The sequence below is a fragment of the Pelodiscus sinensis genome, chromosome 2 (assembly GCF_049634645.1).
Source record: "Pelodiscus sinensis isolate JC-2024 chromosome 2, ASM4963464v1, whole genome shotgun sequence".
Classification (NCBI taxonomy): domain Eukaryota; kingdom Metazoa; phylum Chordata; order Testudines; family Trionychidae; genus Pelodiscus; species Pelodiscus sinensis.
This window is the reverse complement of record NC_134712.1, coordinates 58,521,467-58,546,835: the sequence shown is the minus strand read 5'-3', so window position 1 is coordinate 58,546,835 and position 25,369 is coordinate 58,521,467. Positions and strand designations below refer to the sequence as shown.

General features: G+C 44.5%; 1 protein-coding gene and 2 non-coding genes across 5 annotated transcripts in view; all 3 read left to right on the top strand.

Annotated features, from left to right (window-relative positions):
• Positions 1 to 1,396: 1,396 nt before the first annotated feature.
• Positions 1,397 to 1,485, top strand: TRNAY-GUA (transfer RNA tyrosine (anticodon GUA)). Its single transcript is given in 2 exon segments — positions 1,397 to 1,433; positions 1,450 to 1,485. It is a non-coding gene; the product is annotated as a tRNA-Tyr (tRNA).
• A 1,858-nt stretch (positions 1,486 to 3,343) lies between these two features.
• TRNAY-GUA (transfer RNA tyrosine (anticodon GUA)) lies at positions 3,344 to 3,432 on the top strand. The gene is given in 2 exon segments: positions 3,344 to 3,380; positions 3,397 to 3,432. It is a non-coding gene; the product is annotated as a tRNA-Tyr (tRNA).
• A 4,815-nt stretch (positions 3,433 to 8,247) lies between these two features.
• The window catches only part of TRIM55 (tripartite motif containing 55), a 55,754-nt gene continuing 38,632 nt past the window's right edge, over positions 8,248 to 25,369 (top strand). Inside the window, exons 1-4 of one of the 3 annotated variants that reach the window (XM_006131462.4) lie at positions 8,248 to 8,626; positions 9,857 to 10,029; positions 14,815 to 14,980; positions 18,135 to 18,230. In XM_006131462.4, coding sequence (XP_006131524.1) covers positions 8,459 to 8,626; positions 9,857 to 10,029; positions 14,815 to 14,980; positions 18,135 to 18,230 — 603 coding nt within the window. In that variant the 5' untranslated portion in view covers positions 8,248 to 8,458. The remainder of the gene's footprint in view (positions 8,627 to 9,856; positions 10,030 to 14,814; positions 14,981 to 18,134; positions 18,231 to 25,369) is intronic. The other 2 variants (XM_006131461.4, XM_006131463.4) reach the window with 2 other exon arrangements.

Genomic DNA, 25,369 nt, shown 5'->3' with positions numbered 1-25,369 from the left:
GGTTGGAGCAGCGGGTGGCTTTCCCTCTCTCGGTCCGTCCTCCCTCCCTCGGAGCTGGGTCAGTGGAGTAGCAGGAGGGAGCGGGGCCATTCCTTTCGCTTTTGGGGCTTTTGTCCATCACGTTTGTGGAGCTGGCCTTTCTTTAGGCGAGCGTGATCGCACAGGGCGTGTAAAAGCCTTCAGGCGGAGGAGAGCCAGAAGCCCGACCTGGCGGAATTCCTGAAAAGGAGCTGCCGGGCCCTCGGTAGAGTCCGCGAAACTTCGGAGTCGTCGTCCCGTGCGCCGAATTGGCGGGCAGGGAGGCGGCTCGTCCCCTTCGCTTTGCCGCTTTCGCTCTTTCTCTGGTCATGGGCTGAGGCGTGAGGCATGCGCGGGCGATCAGGGCAGAGGCGTGCGTGAGTTTGTGTGCTGGTCTCTGGAAAGGCGTATTTTGTTTAAAGTCTACAGAGAGTGGAGTTGCGTAGTTTCCTGTGTCCCGCTTCCTTGCGGAGTGGAGGTCCTTCGCGAGGTGCTGTGGCAGCGTAAGGGTAATTTTTTTTTAGTGGAGTCAAGAACGCCCCGGAGGGTTTTCGCGGTGTGTTGGGATGAGGGGGCGTGGGAGAGGGCCCCTCCGGGCACGGGGGATTAGCTCAAAGGGTAGAGCGCTCGCTTCGCATGCGAGAGGCAGCAGGATCGACGCCCGCATCCTCCAAGCGGCCCTGGCTCGCCCGCGCCCCGTCCGTTTGCGCCCGGGCAGAAAGGAGCGCTCGCGGCTTCGGGGGGAGCCTTTTGTCCCGAGGGAGCGAAAGCTGCAGCTTCCCGCGCAGGAATTCTTAACTTTGCGAGGCTCTTGGCGTGTGTTCTTCCTGAGGTGGACGGGGGAGGCCGAGTCAGGCGGAATGTGTCAGTCCTAGAGGAAGGCGAAGGGAAATGGACTGCGCAAAGGTCATGGCTGAAAAGGCCCCTTTCTAGCCAGGCAGGAGGCTCCGGCGTGGGGCGTTGTTTTCCGTTGCCCCTTCGTCCGTATCGTGGGTGGGAATCGGGGCCGGGCTGCCAGCGGTGCGCTGCGGGGTGTGGAGACGAGCCGGGCTCCCTTGCGGGTGAGCGGGAGGCTGAGGCTCCCGGCTAGCAGGCAGGGGTAACGTCGTGGGCCCGGCGTTGCGTTCTTCCCTTGCGGCGTTGTCCGCGTGCGGTGGCTGTTGGGGAGGCTTGGAGGGGCACGCGCGTGCGGGCTTCCCGTAGGCTCTTTGAAGGGTGGGTAGAGGAGGGAGCTTGGCCAGCAAGCCGGGCAGCTGCGTGCGTCTTCCTGCTGTGAGGGGGCGGGGCACCGGCAAGCCTGTACTTAGCAGTTAGTGCCAGTGGCGCGTCTGCCTCCCCGATCCCTTGAGTCACTCGGGCGGCCCGTCCCGCCTGCTTTCCTTCGATAGCTCAGCTGGTAGAGCGGAGGACTGTAGGCTTCCTTTCCTGGCTATCCTTAGGTGGCTGGTTCAACTCCGGCTCGAAGGAGCGGGCTTTTGTTGCCTTCCTTCCGTGCTCTTCTTTACAGCTCCCACTCTGGCCACGGCCGGGTTTTACTCCATTCGTGCCTCCGCGGCCGTGAAAGCACCACTTGCCGCCGCTTTCACCTACCACGCCGGCTTACTTTCTCGCCAGAGTTCCTTTTTCTTCATCCTCCCGCCCACGCTGCGCAGGCACCTAGCTATGGGTCTCAGGCTCCACGGGCAGCATTTAGCACCCTGGCGGCGGGGCGCCTTCGCCGTAAAATAGCCTGTCCGTGGCGAAGTCGCCAAGCTGTCTTTGGGGCTTTTCGCCATGGGGCAGACGTGCCGGGGAGGACGTAGTTTCCGGTGGCAAAGGAGGAGGGCGAGGTAGAGGGGAGAAGAAAAGGCCCTGCGGTCGCTGAGAGTCCCTTGTCCCTTGGGGTGAACCTACTGCGTGCGCCGCTGGCGGCGGGCTGTTCCGCTCCAGGTTGGAGCAGCGGGTGGCTTTCCCTCTCTCGGTCCGTCCTCCCTCCCTCGGAGCTGGGTCAGTGGAGTAGCAGGAGGGAGCGGGGCCATTCCTTTCGCTTTTGGGGCTTTTGTCCATCACGTTTGTGGAGCTGGCCTTTCTTTAGGCGAGCGTGATCGCACAGGGCGTGTAAAAGCCTTCAGGCGGAGGAGAGCCAGAAGCCCGACCTGGCGGAATTCCTGAAAAGGAGCTGCCGGGCCCTCGGTAGAGTCCGCGAAACTTCGGAGTCGTCGTCCCGTGCGCCGAATTGGCGGGCAGGGAGGCGGCTCGTCCCCTTCGCTTTGCCGCTTTCGCTCTTTCTCTGGTCATGGGCTGAGGCGTGAGGCATGCGCGGGCGATCAGGGCAGAGGCGTGCGTGAGTTTGTGTGCTGGTCTCTGGAAAGGCGTATTTTGTTTAAAGTCTACAGAGAGTGGAGTTGCGTAGTTTCCTGTGTCCCGCTTCCTTGCGGAGTGGAGGTCCTTCGCGAGGTGCTGTGGCAGCGTAAGGGTAATTTTTTTTTAGTGGAGTCAAGAACGCCCCGGAGGGTTTTCGCGGTGTGTTGGGATGAGGGGGCGTGGGAGAGGGCCCCTCCGGGCACGGGGGATTAGCTCAAAGGGTAGAGCGCTCGCTTCGCATGCGAGAGGCAGCGGGATCGACGCCCGCATCCTCCAAGCGGCCCTGGCTCGCCCGCGCCCCGTCCGTTTGCGCCCCGGGCAGAAAGGAGCGCTCGCGGCTTTGGGGGGAGCCTTTTGTCCCGAGGGAGCGAAAGCTGCAGCTTCCCGCGCAGGAATTCTTAACTTTGCGAGGCTCTTGGCGTGTGTTCTTCCTGAGGTGGACGGGGGAGGCCGAGTCAGGCGGAATGTGTCAGTCCTAGAGGAAGGCGAAGGGAAATGGACTGCGCAAAGGTCATGGCTGAAAAGGCCCCTTTCTAGCCAGGCAGGAGGCTCCGGCGTGGGGCGTTGTTTTCCGTTGCCCCTTCGTCCGTATCGTGGGTGGGAATCGGGGCCGGGCTGCCAGCGGTGCGCTGCGGGGTGTGGAGACGAGCCGGGCTCCCTTGCGGGTGAGCGGGAGGCTGAGGCTCCCGGCTAGCAGGCAGGGGTAACGTCGTGGGCCCGGCGTTGCGTTCTTCCCTTGCGGCGTTGTCCGCGTGCGGTGGCTGTTGGGGAGGCTTGGAGGGGCACGCGCGTGCGGGCTTCCCGTAGGCTCTTTGAAGGGTGGGTAGAGGAGGGAGCTTGGCCAGCAAGCCGGGCAGCTGCGTGCGTCTTCCTGCTGTGAGGGGGCGGGGCACCGGCAAGCCTGTACTTAGCAGTTAGTGCCAGTGGCGCGTCTGCCTCCCCGATCCCTTGAGTCACTCGGGCGGCCCGTCCCACCTGCTTTCCTTCGATAGCTCAGCTGGTAGAGCGGAGGACTGTAGGCTTCCTTTCCTGGCTATCCTTAGGTCGCTGGTTCAACTCCGGCTCGAAGGAGCGGGCTTTTGTTGCCTTCCTTCCGTGCTCTTCTTTACAGCTCCCACTCTGGCCACGGCCGGGTTTTACTATATTTATGCTTCTGTGCTTTTTGAGTGGAGGTCCTTTGCAAGGTTTTTTGGCAGCGTAAGAGTAATTTGTTTAGTTAAGAATGCCTCTGAGGATATTTGTGCTGTATTTACTCTGTGTGGTAGAGGGCTACCCGTCTACTGTACTCACTGTTCACCCTATGGGAAGCCCTCATACTTTTTCCACTCAAAGTCTCCTCTCTGCTATAGTATTACTGACTCCAGCTAATTATTATCATACCATTGCACCATACTACAGTTGGTGTAGTGTGTGATATTTAGGTTCCCTCACACTTCTACTGCAGAAGAACAGCCCTGTTCTTCTTTCCGCCATTGCTGAAGGCTTCTCTTCACTACTGGGGAGACTGACTGCTGCCATCGAAGTGAAGACCCACTAAATGAGTGGCAGAGTGCTCTTTGGTCGACTCCCAGACTCTAGTTCCCTGGGATGAGTAAGGGAAGTTGACTAAAGATCATCTCCTATCTATGCACCACTGTGTACACACCACAGTATGTAAACCTAAGTCATGTTGACTTCAGTTATGTTATTCACATAGCAGTAGTAGTATAACTTAAGTTGAGTTATTCCTAGTGTAAACAAGGCCTGATAATCTCCTTATCATGATTCTAATGACTATTAACAAAAGGCTCCTATGACCCTCGTCTCCTTCTTCAGTGAGTTTCTACTTAAATAATTCCACCCCTACTCTCTTCTGCAGTTTATTGGCAGTATAAATGTTTCTACACAGAACACCTTTTCTTCCCTCTCAATCTTGGCTGCCTCCATTATACCCATCTATTCTGACATTCCACCAAATTCTGGTTATGGCCACTGCATCATAGTCTCCATCATTTTGTAGCCCTTCCAGTTTAGCTTGCGTGATTCTTGGCCTCTGTGTACAAACATTTTAGTATATCAATACTTTGCATTATTCAACTTCTGTCATCATCTTCTGCCTTCGTATACTAAAAGTGCATGCTGAGTCATTTGGGAAAAGTAAAAATTCCTTCTCTCCCCTTTCCTTACTGTGTTTAAAGCTAGCCTGCAGTGGTAGGGAGGGTTACAGAAGCAACTGCTGGTTGAGAGTTAAAAATCACTTAGGAAAGTTAAAAATGAACAAGTTAAAAATCACTTAGGAAAGTTAGATGTCAGCAAGTCACCAGGTCCTGATGAAATGCATCCCAGGATACTCAAGGAGCTGATAGAGGAGGTATCTGAGCCTTTAGCTATGATCTTTGAAAAATCATGGCAGACAGGGGAGATTCCAGAAGACTGGAAAAGGGCAAATATTGTGCCCATCTATAAAAAGGGGAATAAGAACAACCCAGGAAACTACAGACCGGTCAGTTTAACTTCTGTCCCAGGGAAGGTAATGGAGCAGGTAATTAAGGAAATCATATGCAAACACTTGGAAGTTAATAAAGTGATAGGTAATAGCCAGCATGGGTTTGTGAAGAACAAGTCATGCCAAACTAATCTGATAGCTTTCTTTGATAAGATAACGAGCCTTGTGGATAAGGGAGAAGCGGTGGATGTCATACACCTAGACTTTAGTAAGGCATTTGATACGGTCTCGCATGATATTCTTATTGATAAACTAGGCAAATATAACTTAGATAGGGCCACGATAAGGTGGGTGCATAATTGGCTGGATAACCGTAGTCAGAGAGTTGTTGTTAACGGTTCTAAATCCTGCTGGAAAGGGATAACAAGTGGAGTTCCTCAAGGGTCTGTTTTGGGACCCGTACTGTTCAATATCTTCATCAATGATGTAGATATTGGGATAGAGAGTACGCTTATTAAGTTTGCAGATGATACCAAACTGGGTGGGGTTGCGACTTCTTTGGAGGATAGGGACATAATTCAAAATGACCTTAGCAAGTTAGAGAAATGGTCAGAGGTAAACAGGATGAAGTTTAATAAAGAGAAATGCAAAGTGCTCCACTTAGGAAAGAACAATCAGTTCCATACATACAAGATGGGAAGTGACTGTTTAGGAAGGAGCATGGCGGAAAGGGATCTAGGGGTCATAGTGGACCACAAGTTGAATATGAGTCAACAGTGTGATGCTGTTGCAAAAAAAGAAAATATGATTCTAGGTTGTATCAACAGGTGTGTTGTAAACAAAACTCGTGAAGTCATTCTTCCGCTCTACTCTGCACTAGTTAGGCCTCAGCTGGAGTACTGTGTCCAGTTCTGGACGCCACATTTCAAGAAAGATGTGGAGAAATTGGAAAGGGTACAGAGAAGAGCGACAAGAATGATTAAAGGTTTAGAGAACATGACCTATGAAGCCAGGCTTCATGAACTGGGCTTGTTTAGTTTGGAAAAAAGAAGATTAAGGGGGGACATGATAGCGGTTTTCAAATATCTAAAAGGGTGTCAGAAGGAGGAAGGAGAAAATTTGTTCCTCTTGGTTTCTGAGGACAGGACAAGGAGTAATGGGCTTAAAGTGCAGCAGGGGAGGTTTAGATTGGACATTAGGAAAAAATTCCTAACTGTCAGGGTGGTCAAATATTGGAATAAATTGCCAAGGGAGATGGTGGAATCTCCCTCTCTGGAGATATTTAAGAACAGGTTAGATAGACATCTGTCAGGGATGGTGTAGACGGAGCTTGGTCCTGCCTTGAGGGCGGGGGGCTGGACTCGATGACCGCCTGAGGTCCCTTCCAGTCCTATTATTCTATGATTCTATGAGAGCTGGGGGAGAGGGAATGAGGTGTTCAAACTTCTATCGACACTAAGGCCTATTCTATACTGCGTCCCTCCCCCTTCTTTTGATCTAAGATATGCACCTTCAGCTATGGTAATGTCAGCAGGGGCTGTTCTCCTGTTGACTCCACCTACTTTTCACATCCTGGTGGAATACTGGAATCCACCAGAGAGTGTTCAGAGCTTGATTTATTGCATCTAAGCAGATGTGATAAATCAGCTTCTGATGGATCAATCACTGTCCTGTCACTCTATCATGTAGTGAAGAAAAGCCCTTATAGGAGGGATTCTCAAACTTGTGATACCATGACCCCCCTCTCAGTTGCTCACAACCCCTCTCTAAGTTGCTCGCGGCCCCCTGCGGGGTCGGGGCCCACAGTTTGAGAAATGCTGCCTTACAGTCATTTCTGCGCAAAAGAGATGCATCTCCTCCCTATTGCCAGAAACCTCCCTTTCCACTGTCCCCTGCCTGGTGCCAAAACTCTCAGCTGTCCCCAATTCAGCTGCCAAAACAACTTCTCCCTAACAACTTTTAAGGCACAAGAAAGTTGCACCAGTTTCATTAACGGTGTGATCTGAAAGTGATTTAATGAAACTGGTGTAACATTCTTTTGTGAATGAGGGCTCTGATTTAGTTATACATTTTGGATGTAATCCTGGCTTCATTGATTTCACCTTGAAAATCAACATCTGACTAAAATACATTGAATTTAATGTGATTCTTTTATTTTGCCTATAAAGTATATTACTCATTTGCATATGTATGTCAGCAAAAACCTCAATTTTTTTTTAATTCACCAGAATCTATTGCAGAATTTCCAGACTGTCGCATTGGTGTTTCATGAAAACTAAATGCTTCACTGTTGAATTTAGGTCCATCTTTTCACTGAATACACAGGCTTTTTTAATAGCATTGAGCATATGTATATCACTTTTCCTATTCAAAACGCTTTATGAACATTACCTGTTGTAAACAACAAGGCCATATATAAGGTACATTACTGATCAATTATTCTGTATAGCACTAATTAGTCTTGCAGTCAAATAACACTGAAGTCAAATTACATGTACAGTATGAAAGCAGACACTGCAATTCCTTACAGTATAATGTGAGGACTGGGCTTAGATTGGTAGATGGAATATGTATTGCTTGTATAGTTGTGTGATAAATTATTGGCAAATAGAAACACAGATGGCTTTGCCCTGAGATCAGGCACCACATGCCAGAAATTATCTGGGAAATTGTAATTTTAAAAATAACTATAGAACAAGTGCCAACTTCTGAAGGATCCATGTGTCTAATAAACAGGAACACAGCAATGTCCAAAGCTTTAATATATTTGGGTTATACTATAGGTATGGAAAGCATGCACAATTATCACAGATCCCCCGCTAATAAAAATGAAATATCTTCATATATCTTTTGTGCTTTTAATCCAGAACAGAAATTTTATAATTGCTATGAAAAGCATGAACCAAATTGTCACTCTAAATTAACTACAGAAGTGCAAGCAATTATAATGTCAGAAGAATTTTTATATTAGTTTTTTTTTTTATTATTACACTTTTAGGGCCTAATGATTTATAAGCTGATCCATAGCTCCTATTGACATTAGATTCATGAATACTCCACACTTCTGAAATTCAGGCTTTGAGTTTATTGGTACTTTTAGGTCATATTATTGGAGTTTATTAAAGTTGTAACTTTTCAGTTTATTAAAATTATATTTATTATATACAGTAACTAAACAATGGTGGTTGTATTACTATTCATGATAAAATTCTTTTATTTTTTTCACCAGAAAGCGACATTGGGTTATTCAAGGCCCTATAATTTTCACTGTGATGCAGAGATAAGAATGAACCAGATTGCATTCCCTGTTCAGTAACACTTGTGCTTCTCCAAGGGGGTGAGTGCTGCCATGTGTCAGTGACAACTGTCAACTCCTCCTTTCCCTTTCCTCTGCCTCCTCCTCTCCCTGAGACAGGAATGTTGATTTCTCATCACCTGTCTGAATCTGTCCTCATGTCACTTGCATATATGGACAAGTTAGAATGGCAACTTGTGACGTTGTGCTGCTAAAAACAGCTCCAGCTTCCTTCAGCTCTTTGTTTTAACTAATGTCCTTCAGTTAAAGAAATCCAAAGGACATTTGATCACACAAGCCGTGGAATTATTTCAAAGAAACTAACCGGGAAGCCGATCAACATATTCTGGACATATGTAACTTGGAACAGCTAGGAGATGAGCACTTCTTTGAATTATAAGTCCTTTTCCAAAGAGCAGCAAACCATGGATAACTTGGAGAAACAACTTATTTGCCCCATTTGTTTAGAGATGTTTACTAAACCTGTGGTCATCCTTCCCTGTCAGCATAACCTATGTAGAAAATGTGCCAGTGATATTTTCCAGGTAAGTTTATTTCAGTATGAAGATTTGAAGGTATATATATAATTTCCTCAAGGCAAAAGGGAGGGGAGAATTTACACAAACTGTTTATTTGCTATTTAGAATTTGCAACTTTTTTAAAAAGGCATAAATAAAAGCTCAGCTTAGACAGGAAACTTCTCTATTTGGCTCTCTCCACCTGGAGATTTGTGGGGGAAGATCCTCTGCTGCTCTACATTGTCATATGGTGTTTACATGTATGGTATCCAAATATAGAGACAACTTATATCAGCAGAGGATCTACCCCCTTGTCTTTTATATTTTGACCTGTTTCTTGCATTTATTTTTATTCAGACTGAATTTTTTATTCCAAGCATGTAGTGCTAGGAAGATCTATCTGAGGCAGGGCCACCTACAGCTGGGGGATGGGTAAACAGGAGAGTTTGCTGAAGTCCCCAGAATGATGGATGGGTGGCCAGGCCAAATCTGAGCATTGTAACCTGGTGCCCAGGGTGGCAGTGCCACTCAGGTGTGATGCCCACCACTGATAGTACAGGGAGCTATTTGCCTGGCCTGGCCACGTCCAGATGCCACCACTGCCATTGGACCCATTGCACCAGGCCTAAGGGAATCCAGCAGGCCTGGAGCCTGAAAACAGGAACAAGATCATGGATACAGCTCCCTTGGCAACAGAGCTCAGGGAGAGGTGGGATTTGGAGCAGATCCCCCCCATGCCTGGGCCTGATCCCATCCCATCTCATCCCATCTCCTTAAACTTTTGTTTCCCTGATAACTTTTTGGAAGGATGGGAGAGGGGGCATCACTTTCAGATTTTGATCAGGGGCCCCTAAATCTCTGTATGGTCCTGATCAGAGTGGGGAAATGTTTAAAAGCATCTGGTTTCAAATTCATTTTTGTTCCAGCACTCTAGAATGGTATGTTTATCTCTAGCACAGCTTGTTGCAATATTATTAGCTGGCAGGCACTAAGTGAAGTGGCTTTGGGCCATGACTTTCATCGGGGTTTCTTTTACATCAATGGAGAGTCCTGCTTTAAGAGACTGATCCCAAGATCATTGGAGTCCTGAAAGTATTCTCACTGACTTCAGTGAGCTTTGAGTCAGGTCTGAAATAGGGGGCCTGATATGTTCCTTGTGTGGTGAAAATTAAGGCCATTATTAGAATAACCATGGTATTTTTTTAAAAGTTATGCATGGCCCTATTCACCTGTAATTTTACTGCTTGGCAAGAACAGGCCTCTAACCCATATCTGCCAACAAGAGGAGGCACCACAGTGGCATCAGGTGGTCGATTTCGTTGTCCCTCCTGCAGACATGAAGTGGTTCTGGACAGACATGGTGTGTATGGACTCCAAAGAAACCTATTAGTGGAAAATATCATTGACATATATAAGCAGGAGTCCACCAGGTAACATATTAATTCATATCTTTAAAAGAAAATGTACCACGCTTATGACATTGTTGTGTTCTATCTTTCTTTCCTGTGCTTTCTGAGTTGTTAGTTCTGTTTATTTTATCTTTTGAAGGTGGTAGAAGTTTCCTGTAATGGGAGACTGGAATGATATTTGTGTTTGTTGTGGAATGACATCAACCCTCACTTATTATTCTGTATCACTTGACAGAATGTAATGTTAAAATAGGTGCTGATTTTTTGCTTTCTCCATATGGAGTCTGATTCTGCAGTCCTTATTCACATGTATCATGCAAGCAGAGTCTTTGAAGTCAATTGACTTAGTCATATAAGTAAGGAAAGAAGGGTCTTGCCCATTTACTCAGTCTTACAATTTTTTCAAACCTTGCATGTTCCACAATTTGTTTTTAGTCCATGTATTCCTGTCTTTAAAAGGTGCCAGTACTTTTTAAGAAAGATCTCAAGGACAAATAGAGTAAGAGCAAATATATCTGAATTATATTCAGAAGCCATCCTGCATCATAATACTGAATCAACAATCATTTTAAAAAGCACTTTTATAAGCTTGGGATGTGAACTCATGAAGTCAAGTCTCATTTAGGCCACACTTTCTGTACTGAAGAAATGAAAAGGCCAAAAATAACAGTTCAGTACTCATGGACTTTAAAGTCAGAAGGGACCATTATGATCATCTAGTCTGCCCCCTGCACAATGCAGGCCAGAGACTCTCACCCACCCTTTCCTAGAATAATCCTCTCACCTATACCTCAGATATTGAAGTCCTCAAACAGTTTAAGGACCCCAAGATGCAGAAAATCCTCCAGCAAGTGACCCGGGCCCCATGCTACAGAGGAAGGCGAAAAACCTCCAGGGCCTCTGCCAATCTACCCTGGAGGAAAATTCCTTCCCGACCCCAAATATGGCGATCAGCTGAATCCTGAGCATGTGGGCAAGACTCACCAGCCAGATACCCAGGAAAAAGTTCTCTAAGGACCCAAGGACAACGCAGTGTAGCTGTGCATAGGAAAACCAAAATCATGATGGGGAAGCAAGAGTTAACCCTAAAAAGTAAGACTAATACTAAGTCACAATCAGGGCCAGTCCTAACCAATTGGTGGCCCAGGGCAACCACCCGGCTCATCCATATGATTTCCAGACGATTTAAAAAAAAAAATACTGGACAAAAATTTGTCAAGCAAAAAAAAAAAAAAAACTGCCGGGAAAAATTTGTGTCGGGGAGTAACCAGGGAAACCTGAGGGGGAAGATTTGGGAGGTCAAGCCGAAGTGCAGTTGCGGCCCACCCCTAAGACCGGCTCTGTCAGCGGCCCCTTGGAAATGGCTGCCCCAGGCAACCGCCCAGCTCGCCCACCCCTGACACCAGCTCTGGTCACAACTACTGGATCCATCACTAAGCCAGCAGTAGAATGTTACTGTTTTCTTCCATACCAAATAAAAATCAGGAAAGGAAGTGGGGTCATGGTCTTGCATCCTCTTCTCCCAACACACACTGTTAACACTGAGTATATGGTACACTCGCTACAAGTGTGACACAGGAACTGTGCGACTCAATGTCTCCCAGTGCTCCAAGTGCAGCATTATGGTGTCTCCACACTTCCCCAAGTACCAAGCTATGGCTACAAAGCATAGTGGATCTCTGCATTCCCAATTCACAGCCCCACACCACCCATTTTGTACTATTCTGCTATAGCAAAGGGGCTATAAACTGGCTATATTCAGCTCTTAGAAAATACCCGTGAAGTAAAGGTGTTCTCCAGTTGGTGTGGAGGGAGGCATGTGTGGCTGGAGAACATCCCTCCGGGACTGCCCTAAACTAAGCTGGGGGCCAAACCAGAAAACCGGGGAACAGATAGTTGATTGGGAGCTGTGTTTTCCCTTCCCCCTAGTATGGTACCCTGAGCAGAGCTCAGCTGTGCCCATGAATCTTTTTCCCTGTGTGTGTCAGTGATATACAAATAGCTAGCAGGGAAAATTACAGCAGAAATGAATCAGCAAAGGTAGGGCACTGGCAGTAGCAGGCAACAGAACAAGCTGATCATATGTGGTTCTTTCACTTCTTTTTGTATTTTTCCATACAGTTTGAGGTTAACTTTAATACTATGGACATTGCTGTTTTTCCAAGAGTCCAAAGCTTTATTGTGCAGCCATTGTGCTCAGAATAGGCAAAAGATCATAAAAGATTTGGTAATTCTTCTTGGAGAACAAAAATATGTACATAAGTATATGTTGTCTCTGGTATTTGTCTGAATGCTTATTTTTAAGATATGAAGGCATTTTAACCTTCACTTATGTCCTTAGAGTTACACTAATTATCAGGTCTATCCTGGCAACAGTAATACAACAGCATTATCTAAGCTATTTGACACTTAGCATGCTGCCCTCAGCTGCTTAGCTCCTTCACCCTAATGTTTCTAAAGCCATCATGAGTATGTTGCCAGGAGACCCAGTGCTTTATTCTAGTTTTATGCTGGTATAGCCCCACTGAAATCAGTGGAGTTACTGTTCCAAATAGTTGGGCAAATTAGGCCTATTAGCTTTCCTACATATCTTTCGCCTTATTGAGTGATCTACAGCCATGGATCTCAAGCTGTGGTCCACAGACCACTAGTGGTCCATGGCCATCTTCCAGGTAATCCATGGCTTGAGCTCAGCCCCCCTCCTTCCTCCTGCAGTGGGATGCCTGCACTGGCACTCCAGCCTCACCCTCCCTTCTCCGCATCCCGCAAGGTTGGAGCGCCAGCATTGGCTTCCTGCTGACAGGGAAATGGGAGAGAAAACCCAGAGCCTCACTGCATGATCCAGGTCACAAGGAAGAAGCACTCCCCCAGCTGAAGGAACAGCAGTGCACAGGTTCACTGCCTGGAGGCTTCCCCCACTGCTCCCAATGGCCAGATTCCGGACAATGGGAGCAGCAGAAGGCTGTGCCTGGGAATGACATGGAGTGCAAAAGCAAGTAGAAGTAGGTGTTCCCCTATCCCCTCACGCCCAGCCCCCTCACATATAAATCCCACCAAGACTCCGTACTCCCCCACTGCTCCTGCACCCTTCCTCCTGCCCACACACTGCACCTTCCCTTGCTCTAGCCCCCTCCCCCGACAAGACACACTATTTCCAGCATGCTACTGTACCCTACCTCCCATCCAGACCTCACACCTTCACCGCCTTCTACATCTGACCTCCTGCCCAGATCCTGCACCCCCATCCATCTCACTGGCATTCCTGTCCTACACACTGAACCCCCCCCCCATTTTTGTCTCAACCCCACAGCCAAGGGATGAGAGGGTTTCACAAAATCCACTAACCCTGGAACCCAGGAAATAAATCTGGTCTATGGGAAGTCCTGCACCTCAGTCCTCCCTGTTCCTCCCCTTCCCCTAGTGGGGCTGGAGCACCAGAGGATCAGTGAGGGTTGGGGGTTTGGGAGGGTTTTTTTCTTTTGCTTCTCACTTATGTGGTCCCCAACTGATTTTTCTGTAGGTTGGTGGCCCTTGACCCAAAAAAGGTTCCCCACCCCAGCCACAAATACAGAAAACATGGGAATCTTTTGTGTTGGACGTAAATTAATATTTTACTTTATTTAAAATGAAATTTGATAAGATAACATGAGAAAGTTAATGTGCTTAATCTGTTTAATAATTTAAATTGATATTTTTTTCTTACCGGTTAAATCAAACCATTCTCCCTAGCTGCAGCACTAGCAAATTGGCTTGTGCGTAATTATGTAATTAACAGCGAGTTTCCATTAGCAATTGGTGGTCAATGGAAAGGTTTGCATTGAGCTAGATGGACCATAGGCCAAAAAAATTGAGAACCACTGCTTTAGATTCACAATGGTGTAATGGAGAGTAGAATCTGGCCCAGGAAGCGTACTAATACTATAAGGCAACATTTCTTAGAACAGCCATTCTTTATCGAGCTCAATCAGTCTCTCCTATGAATGACAGTGAGATGAAATATAAAATAGTACACAATGGTCCGTATCGTCACCTCATGAAAATTAACATAACTCTACTTCTGGCCCTAATTATACTAACTACATATTTGCTAATTTATTATTACACTTAATTAAACAGTGCATCTTCTCACACATTAGCTTTGGTTTGGTTTTTGGTTTTGTTTGTGTTAATTAGTTATCCAAAGTCCATGTTAGAAACTTGTTCAGCTAAGCTCATTTTAAATGTAATGCCAAACATAATTCTTTGATTTGGTTCCTAGCCTCGTATGGATGGTGTACAAAATCTCAGTCCTGCATGGTGCAACCACTGTGTTTGAATTCTTTAATTTGTAACAGGGATTAATTTGAAGTATATTAAGTTCCTTTGATTTCTTTAGGACTGTTTGTGTAAAAAAATTAAGACCCCGCTTAAGTAATTTACCAGATCAAGGCCAGACAGCTCAACTTTCTGTATGACTGAGCCCTGATTGAGCATGTAGGTGCTGACTCAGAAAGATGTTAAACATCATGCCTAACTTAAGTGCATGAGTAATTTCACTGACTTGAATGAGTTTACTTACACAGGCACCTTTCTGAATAAGGGTCATACTATGAAGTCATGCATCCCAACTTGTCATATTGTGTCAGGAAAAATTACAAGGATCTGCACTTGTTTATTCACTACTGATTGAAAGGTTTAAACTATTCTGTGGTTATGGACTGAAACCTTTTGTGCTGTTTTTATGTTGAAGAACAGAGGTGTTGATATCAAGATCAGTAAACCAAACAAGCAAATGACTTTTAATGTGTTTAATGATGACTTTCACAGACCTGAAAGAAAATCTGAGCAGCCAATGTGTGAAGAGCATGAGGATGAGAAAATTAATATCTATTGTTTAAACTGTGAAATACCCACATGTTCAATGTGCAAAGTTTTTGGTGCCCATAAAGACTGCCAGGTTGCTCCTCTAAAAAACGTTTACCAACGACAAAAGGTAAATATCTTTTTGCTTCTAATCATAATGACCCACTCAAATTAAAGGGACACCATCAATATGAAATTGGGTCAGTTAAAAAAAAGTTAAAAGTGAAACACCTTCCTCTTAGCTTCCCTTCCAATTTTGTGGTTTTATAATCTATATTTACATGATGTTGGTTTTTAGTTAGTTTTTTTAAATTGTTTTCTCCCCTCTTGCAATATGAGAGACACACACAAATATCCAGAGAAACTAACTCAGACTGAAATATTTTAGAAGAAATTGAGAACAAATATTTTTTTCCTGTCTGATTGCTTTCAGTTATAATTATTTACATTTTATCTGTAACAACAGAAGGGAGATGTTTTCAGACAGACGTGTGGTTTTTAAGTTGATCTTCCTCTACATTTCTCTGTTTTCAGACCTTTCAGACCATGAGCACAGGCAGGTTTTACAGTAGAAGTGAGGGAGAGAGCAAACCTACTCAGGTCTAAGGGTGCATCTACACTTTATCCTGAGCTCAAAATAAGCTACGCAAATTGCATAGCTTATTTTGAGTTAATTTCAAAATATCTTATTTTGAAATTAAATAGAGTACTATTTCGAAACATCCTTTACTCCTCGTGGAATGAGGTTTACAGGGACATCGGAATAGCGAGCCTGTTATATTTTGAAATAATGGGCTTGCTCAAAAGACATGGAATAGCTATTTCGGTATACTTCTGGTATCCCAAAATAGCTCTGCAGTGTAGACATAGCTTAATAGTTTTATACTGGATGCTTCTCTTGTTTTTGTTTTAAAAGGGATCTTTATCTTTAAGGTGGAAATGCTCTTCTGCTTTAGATATTAAATAGCTGGCAGCTCCTTGTGTGCCTAATACTCCCTGGCACTATTGTCACTTGTAAAAGACTTATTTTTAATATAAGAAACTCATTTAAAGTCTGACTCACTGGAATATCTTCATGAGATAAACAGTTCATTTTCTGGGGGCCCAGTGGGTTAGGCAACCAGAGGAGACCGAATTGCAATACTAACCAGTGTTTTCTGGGTTTGTTTTTTGTGGGGGAAGTTACATAGCTGCCCATGTATGTGTAAGCTAGAGCTGAGGAAATACATTGGAAAAGTATTTGCAAGAATTCTTTTGACTAAAAAAGGAGAAATCTCTTTGACATCTATACCCTCTGTTACTCTCCTTTCTGAGAACTTTCTTGCAAGAATGTTTGTGGAGAATCTCCCAAATGTTCTTATGGCTATATTTGCCCAAGTATTTATTACAGTAGGTTCTGGTAACTGTCTTGAGAGCTTCTTGTTAATTTGGAAGATATCCAGTTAGGGAACAGAAATAATGCCACGTGAATTAGTGTGACAAAGCACTATGCAAATACTGAAATAGTGAATATTTGAAGCAGCAGCCACAACAAATAGCTTCTGAGCAGGGCTAGAGTAAGGGGGGGGCTAGCCGGGCAGCTGCCCAGGGCACCAACCTATGGGGGGTGCCTGAGGGCAGCTCTAAGGGGCACTGTGCACCCGGGGCCAGGGGCTGCGTGGTGCCCCTTAAAGCTGCAATCAGGTGCTGCGCGCCCGATTGCAGCTGTAAGGTGCGCAGTGCGCTGGGGGGGCGGAGCTGCGCATGCATCACGCACCTGCTGCTCGGCACAGGAATGGCTCGAGCCAGACCTGCTTCTGAGCTCCTGAGCAATCTATAAGATGAAATATATTTGCATAAAATAGCTGTCAAATATTTGTACGTGTTATTGCATTTGTAACTAGAAGGGTATGCATTTTGTTGCTTCTGTAGGTGGAGTTTATAGCACATTCCTGAGGCTTCTTGTGTCCCCTTGTTCCCTTGTCCTCCCCCACAATCTTCCTGTGTGCCACCTTTCCATCCTTTTCTATTTCAGGGGTTCCATGCCCCCTGCCATTCTTTCCCTTATGCCAGAGGCTCTGTGTTCCCCTTATCCCACTATTCCCTGCAAGCCAAGGGTTCTGCGTGCTCTTCAATATCTGGGTCTCCCACTCACACCAGGCCAGTGGTTCAGTATAGTCTCCCATTCCCCACATGCCAGGGTCTCCCAATTTCCCCATCACAAAATCTTTGTATTCTCTCCCATTTCGCACATGTTAAGGTCCCCCAGTCTCTTCCATACTAAGGATTCTGCATGTGTGCCCTCTTTTCCCCGTGTCCCCCATATCAAGGACTCCCCCCCCCCCCCACAAACTAGCAATTCTATCTACCCCCTCATTTGCTGTCCTCCCCCATTCCAGGGGTTCTATGTGGGATGCCTTACCTCCTCCCTTCATGTCCCTCCATTCTTCCCTTGCCTTACACCATTCTTCTTTCTTCACATTCAGTGAGTCAATCTTTTTAAATTCTTTTGGGAGGATGGACAGAGCTAAACTGAGAGTTGATATATTAGGAGGTGTGATTGGCTAACATCAACCAACAATTACAGAGGTAACTGAACCTGGTAGCTGAGCTAATTGGATGCCAGGGGCTTCATCTATTTTGCATTTCCCTCCCTCCTTCCTGGGTTTTGACCATAATCAACTGGGTTCTGGCCACAGATGATTGGATGTGGCATTCAGAAGTTATTATGTTTCAGCCAAATGTTATCAAGTTGAGTGGTAAGGCCTTGCAAACTTGGCCAGTTAACAAATTCATACAAATTATAATTTATTCACAGATAACTCAGGAACAGAAAAAGGAGCTAAATTAATGAAATAATTTATTCACTGTGAATAGCTTGCCTGACTACTGCAAAATCAGATTTTTGTACATAGTTACCCCCATTGTCAGCTCAAAAGGTGCTTTTTTGCGTGTGCAAATGGATATGACTGAACATTTTTTCCAGTGCATTTTTGGAAGCGTTAAAGGTGTGTCACAATTTTTCATAAATTTTAATTCCAGAAAACATTTCAAATTTTCATTCTAGATCAGGATGAAAACAAAATGTCAAAATATCAGAATTTTCCGTAGGATGGATTTTTTTTTTTTATCAGCGCTAGTGCTGAGCAATTATATATCGTTGTGTAGCCCACTCATCCACTGTCTTCACATCTCAGGTTATATGTGTTATTTTGTGAAAAGTGCATGAGAAGAAAGCTTTTAAAGTAAAACTGCCGGCGGTGCATATTATTAACTCTGCCTATGCTCATTCTCCTGCTGTTTAGTCTGAACTCAGTGATGGCATTGCAGTGCTCGTGGGCACTAATGACAGAGTGCAAGGAATAGTAGGGCAGCTAGAGGAAACCTGCAGGACAGTAGAGGTAAGTTGAATGTGAAGCCCAGGGACATATTGGTTACACACCCGCTAATGGTGGGGACAGGGCAACGGGAGCAATTACCCTGGGCCCAGCCATTCAAAAGTACCCAGGGCTCCTGGCCATTGCCCCCATTACTGCCCCAGGCCCTTTAAATCGCCTATGGAGCTCTACATGGTGCACTCTGGGCAGCTCCGAGGGCTGCCTGGGAAGATGGGGATGTGGCATGGTGCACTCCAGCCAGTACTAAGGGCTGGAGGAGGCACCGCAGTCCAAATCACCAATGAAAATACTGAGTAATACCAGACCCAGGACTCATCCCTGTGGTATTCACTAAATAGATCTCCCAGCTTAGCAGTGAACAGAACCATTGATAACTGCGCTTTGAGACCCTCTTTGAACTCATGGAGAGATGCCTTCTTGTGTCATGTGAGCCAAAGGGCAGGCAGAGATCAAGCACATGTAATCAGGGAAGAGCACATATTTGATCATGGAACAATGGTTAGATACATGGGTAGGCTACTGCAAAAAGGATATGCCTTAGCAAAAGACCCATTTACTCTAACCTTAGATTAACTTCAACTCAGACGAGAGACTGCAATACAGTTGGTGTGAAAAGGAGAAGAAATGCAAGCATGCTAATGTTTAATGATAGTCGTGTATTACATTAGAATGAAGGGTGTCTTTGTAGAGTTAGTAGACACTGTGCTTTAATTTAGTAGCATACAGCAGTGCTTCTCAACCAGTGGTATGAGTACCTGTAGGGGTACTCGAGAGAAGTCTGGGGGTGGGTATGTCAACACAACTGAAATTTGGAGAAAACTGAATTTTTTAAAAAGTTTTACAGCGCTTTATTATTTTTGTACTTTTTACACCCCAAAATTTCACCACCCACCCAGCTACGATTAAGCTGTTTAAACAAATGTCTTGCAATGGTAGGGAAAAAAATTGTGTGTCTGAAAACTGTAGGTACTAAGGGTACTTATAATTTTTTTTTTTTAAAGGGTGTACTTTATAAAAAGAGGTTGAGATACACTGGCATACAGCCTAACTAAGGCATCAGGGTCCAATCCTGGAAAGTATTGTGTGCCATCAGCTCTAAATGAAATCAGCACCTAGGATCAGGAATACAGCATCTCTCAGGACTAGGGTGTAAGAGATCAATATTCATCTGGGTACTCATCCTGATCCATTGAAGCCAACAGGAGAAAAGGGCCTTATTCGCACCCGTAGTTTATCACCCCAGACATTTCAGTCATGTATTTATTTACGTTGTCTTAAATATACTGAAAGTAAACTACTTTTGCATGACTTATACTTTAAGGAGACCAATTTGGATTTTTTTGTTTTTTGAGGGTTTTTGTTTTGTTTTGTTTTGTTTTGTTTTGTTTTTTGGGTAAGGCTTTTTCTATGAGAGAGCTGGGATGGATTTCATTCTTTTGCTTGCATAAGTGCCTTTTTCCCAACATGTTTGTATCAATAGAGCAAATAAAGATAATTATTCTGATCATTTGGGGAGCAGCACATTTTGACAGGCTATGGAAGGAGCCTGTATGAATTCACTTTAAGCAGGGATTTCTTTAGGATTTATGGAGCTCTATGCAGTACTATTAAACTGATGTCACTATGCCCAATAGCAGCCCAGGAGAAGGGAGGGGATGATGATTTTTAGAGATGTGATTTTACAGTTTTCAGCAACACACTAATGAAATATTTTTAAAGTAAATTTTATACTAAGGTCCTGTAAACTAACAGGATAAATTAAGGAAAAACTTTAAAAACAATGAATAGTCTAGTAGCACCTTAAAGACAAACAAAGCATGGAGATGGTATCATGAGCTTTCGTGGGCACAATTCACTTCTTCAGATGACTCACGAACCAATCACACACCAAAAGAGCGGGCGGGGGGGGATTAAAAACCTACTGATTCTTCAAAATAGAAGCAATACATAGCAAGTGCAGTAAATAACATTTTAAAACAATATTTATAGGGTCTAATGGCAAGACAAATTGTTTCCACAGTCTAATGCACAGTTGCCAGGGGCACCTTTTTCACTCTGTAACCAGAGTAAGGAAGAACTGATAATGTCCAGAATTTGGTTCAAAGAATATGAAACTGTTAACCCACCGAAATGAGAGAGGACGTAAGCGGCAAAGTCAAAACTTTGTAGTCAAGAAGTCTTTGCTCTGCAAGGATGAAATTGGCTGCTATCAAGAGTTTGCAGACAGAAATAAGCCTTTCAAGTAAGTTAAGTGTAGAAATTAAAATAGTACAAAAGCTTAGGTTTCTTTCCCGTCACATTTTATTAGTTAATCCAAAAACAAGACTTCAAACATATAAACTGAAGTTTACAGAAAACACTCCATCAAAAATACATACATAAATACAGCAATATCTAAAATTAGCTTTCTCAAAGTCATTCAATCACATGTAATACCCACCTTTTTAACTACAAATCAGAAATTGAGGTTGATAGAACAAGAAGTTCAGAGCCTTTCTACCTTCACACACCTTAACAGGCTTTGCATCCATAAAATAAGAAATTACTGGAAACAGAGACTCCAATTTTACATAGTGCTTTCACTTCACATTGCAGACAAATCATCCTTCTTGCTATCACATAACCATCATTTGAATCTGACATCAGTTTGACCTTGAAGGTTCAGATGAACAGCTGGAACCAAGAGATGGTAGAATCAAGCCTGCTGTTTTTTCCTGTCCTCTACTTAAGTCAATACATTGCACTACATATACTATTTTAGAATGAGCAATACTGAAAGAATGTGGTCAGGTTGCTTTTAGCTCTTGTAAGCAGTAAGCCCACAGTTCTAAATTTAGCTACAGTTTCTATGCAAGGGTTTTTAAAAACAAGCTTACATATGTCAAAATTACAACAGACTAACCAAAAAGTAACACAAGTTCATATGTTCTATTGAGAACAGCAGTGAATTTTGAAAATCTATATGATGGAGAACCATAATGAAAAAAAATCAAATATTTAGGACTACAAAATGTGAGTCAAATACAAAATAAAGTAGGAACTTCCATATCCTGCATAAATATGTATAGTTAAGATACTTACCTTACTATACCATTCTCTGATGCTCAGCATTTTGTTAAATTAAGCCACTATTTTTCAAAACAAGCAATGGCACCAGTAATCAGTGATGAGTGTGCCTGTTCTCATCTTGTATCCCTTTTTTTGCTGTAGATTAGTTTTAAAAAAAATATTTTTTGAGAGTATACTTGTGTACCTCAAAAAAAAAATTTTGAGAGTATACTTGTGTAACTCAAAAACTGATGAGGTGGTTTGGTCAGATTTAAACAAAAAAAACTGCTCACAGATTAAATATGAAAATTTTCAAAACAAAAAGATTTTGGAAATCAGGACATTGTGGAGATATATGGAGTTTATCATCAGTGGCTTCTATAATAGATGCCGATTACAAATTGTAATGTAATAAAATTCCAGATTTTAGGGAATTGGATGAGGCCCTTCTCTCTCTCTCTCTCTCTCTCTCGCTCTCTCTCTGTATTTAAATATGTAGTTAGGTAATTATATAAGAAAGAAAGAAAGAAAGAAAGAAAGAAAGAAAGAAAGAAAGAAAGAAAGAAAGAAAGAAAGAAAGAAAGAAAGAAAGAAAGAAAGAAAGAAAGAAAGAAAGAAAGAAAGAAAGAAAGAAAGAAAAGGATGGATGTTAGGTCATCCAATTCCCTAACTCTTCCTATATAATATTGATGTGAAGAATGTGTAATGCACCCGTCTTGGAATTATGCTTGATGGTACAGTATTACCTGTGTGAAGGCTCAGGGAACATAGCTGTAGACAGTCAAAATGGAAGTTAAGGGTGGAGCAAGAGAAAAGAGAGGCACACTCAGGCTATGTCTAGACTGCAGGCTTCTTTTGGAAGAAGCTTTTCCGGAAGAGATCTTCTGAAAAAACTTAGAATCATAGAATCATAGAGCTGGAAGAGACCTCAGGAGATCATCAAGTCCAGCCCCCTGCCCAAGGCAGGACCAATCCCAACTAAATCAACCCAGCCAGGGCTTTGTCAAGCCGAGACTTCAACACCTCTAGGGATGGAGATTCCACCACTTCCCTAGATAACCCATTACAGTGCTTCACCACCCTCCTAGTGAAATAGTTTTTTCTAATATCCAACCTAGACCTCCCCAACTGTAACTTGAGACCATTGCTCCTTTTTTTGCCATCCGTCACTACTGTGAACAACCTTTCTCCATCCTCTTTGGAACCTCCCTTCAGGAAGTTGAAGGCTGCTATCAAATCCCTCCTCAGTCTTCTCTTCTGCAGACTAAACAAACCCTCAGTCTCTCCTCATAGGTCATGCGCTCCAGCCCCCTAATCATTTTGGTTGCCCTCCGCTGGACCCTCTCCAATGCGTCTATATCCTTTCTATAGTGGGGGGTCCAGAACTGGACACAATACTTCAGATGTGGCCTCACCAGAACCAAATAAAGAGGAATAATCCCTTCTCTAGATCTGCTGGCAATGCTCCTCCTAATACACCTTAATATGCCATTAGCCTTCTTGGCTACCAGGGCACACTGTTGACTCATATTCAGCTTCTAATCCACTGTAATCCACAGGTCCTTTTCTGCAGAACTGCTACTTAGCCATTCAGTCCCCAGCCTGTAACAATGCTTGGGATTCTTCCGTCCCATGTGCAGGACTCTGTAAATTGTCCTTGTTGAACCTCAGCAGATTTCTTTTGGCTCAATCTGAGGGCGGGGGGCTGGACTCGATGACCTCTCGAGATCCCTTCCAGTCCTATTATTCTATGATTCTATGATTCTATAATCCTCTAATCTGTCCAGGTCACTCTGGACCCTATACCTGCCCTCCAGTGTGTCTACCTCTCCCCTAGATTAGTGTCACCTGCAAACTTGCTGAGGGTGCAATCCATCTCCTCATCCAGGTCATTAATAAAGATGTTGAACAAAACCGGTCCAAGAACCGATCCTTGGGGCACTCCACTAGAAACCGACCGCTAACATGACATCAAGCCGTTGATCACTATCCGTTGGGCCCGACACTCTAGCCAGCTTTCTATCCATCTTACAGTCCATTTATCCAATCCATACTCCCTTAACTTGCTGGCAAGAATATTGTGGGAGACAGTATCAAAAGCTTTTCTGAAGTCAAGATATATCACATCCACTGACTTTCCCATATCCATAGAGCCAGTTACCTCATCATAGAAGCTAATCAGATTGGTCAGGCACGACTTGCCCTTTGTGAATCCATGTTGACTATTCCTGATCACTTTTCCCTCTTCCTAGTGCTTCAAAATGGATTCCTTGAGGATCCTCTCCATGATTTTTCCAGGGACTGAGGTAAGGCTGACTGGTCTATAGTTCCCTGGATTGTCCTTCTTCCCTTTTTTAAAGATGGGCACTACATTTGCCTTTTCCAGTCATCCAGGATCTCTCCCAATCTCCACGAGTTTTCAAAGATAATGGCGAAAGGCTCCACAATGACATTTGCCAACTCCCTCAGTACCCTCAGATGCATTAAATCGGGGCCCATGGATTTGTGTAAGTTTAGCTTTTCTAAATAGTTCCTAACTTGTTCTTTCCCCACCAAGGGCTGTCCAGCTCCTTCCCATACTGTGTTGCCTAGTGAATTTGTCTGGGAGCTGACCTTGTCCATGAAGACAGAGGCAAAGAAAGCATTGAGTGCTTCATCTTTTCCCACATCATCTGTCACTAGGTTACCTCCCTCATCCAGTAAGGGCCCCACAACCTCTCTGATAATCCTCTTATTGCTAACATGCCTTTCTTGTTGCCCTTCACATTCCTTACCAGCTGCAATTCCAATTGCACTTTTGCCTTTCTGATAACTCCCCTGCATTCTCAAGCAATATAATTATACTCCTCCTTAGTCATCTGTCCAAGTTTCCACTTCTTGAAAGCTTCCTTTTTGTGTTTAAGCTCACCATAGATGTACCTGGTAAGCCAATCCGGTCGCCTGCCATATTTGCTTTTCTTGCTGAACATCGGGATGGTTTCTTCCTGTGCCTTTAATAAGGCTTCTTTAAAATACTGCCAGCTCTCCTGGACTTCTTTCCCCTTCATGTAAGCATCCCAGGGAATCCTGCCCATCAGTTGTCTGAGGGAGTCAAAGTCTGCCTTTCTGAAGTCCAGGTTATGTATTTTGCTACTCTCCTTTCTTCCTCTGGTCAGGATCCTGAAATCTACCATCACATGATCACTGCTTCCCAGGTTGTCACCCACATCTACTTCCCCTACTAGTTCCACCCTGTTTGTGAGCAGCAGGTCAAGCTATACATGGCCCCTGGTCAGTTCCTTCAGCACTTGTACCAAGAAGTTATCCCCAACATTCTCCAAAAACTTCCTGGATTGTCTGTGTACTGCTGTACTGGTCTCCCAATAGATGTCAGGATGATTAAAGTCGCCCATGAGAACCAGGGCCTGCGATTTGAAAGCTTCTCTCAGTTGTCCAAAGAAAGCTTCATCTACCTCATCCACGTGATCCAGCAGCCTATAGCAGACCCCAATCACAACATCACCCCTGTTGCTTCCACCTCTAAATTTAACCCTCTCAACAGTCTTTTCTCCCTCTAAGTACTGGAGCTTTGAGCAATCGTACTGCTCTCTTACATACAATGCAACTCCTCCTCCTTTTCTCCCTCACCTGTTCTTCCTGAACAGTTTATACCCTTGCATGACAGTGCTCCAGTCATGTGAGTCATCCCACCAAGTCTCGGTTATTCCAATCAAATCATAGTTCTTTAATTGGGCCAGAGCTTCTAATTCTTCCTGTTTGTTTCTCAGGCTTCTCACATTGGTATACAAACACTTTAGATAACCAGTTCATCGCCCTGCCTTCTCCATCCGAATCAGGGGTCCTACTGTTTTGCTCGATCCTCCTTGTGTCCGACTTCCTCACTTACCTCAGGGCTTTGGTCACCATCCCTCAACAAACCTAATTTCAAGCCTTCCTCACTAGTTTTGAAAGCCTGTCCAAGAAGATGCTCTTTCCTCTCTTGGGGTATGTCTACACTACCACCCTAATTCAAACTAGGATGGTAATGTAGGCAACCGGAGTTGCAAATGAAGCCTGGGATTTGAATTTCCCGGGCTTCATTTGCATAAAGCCGG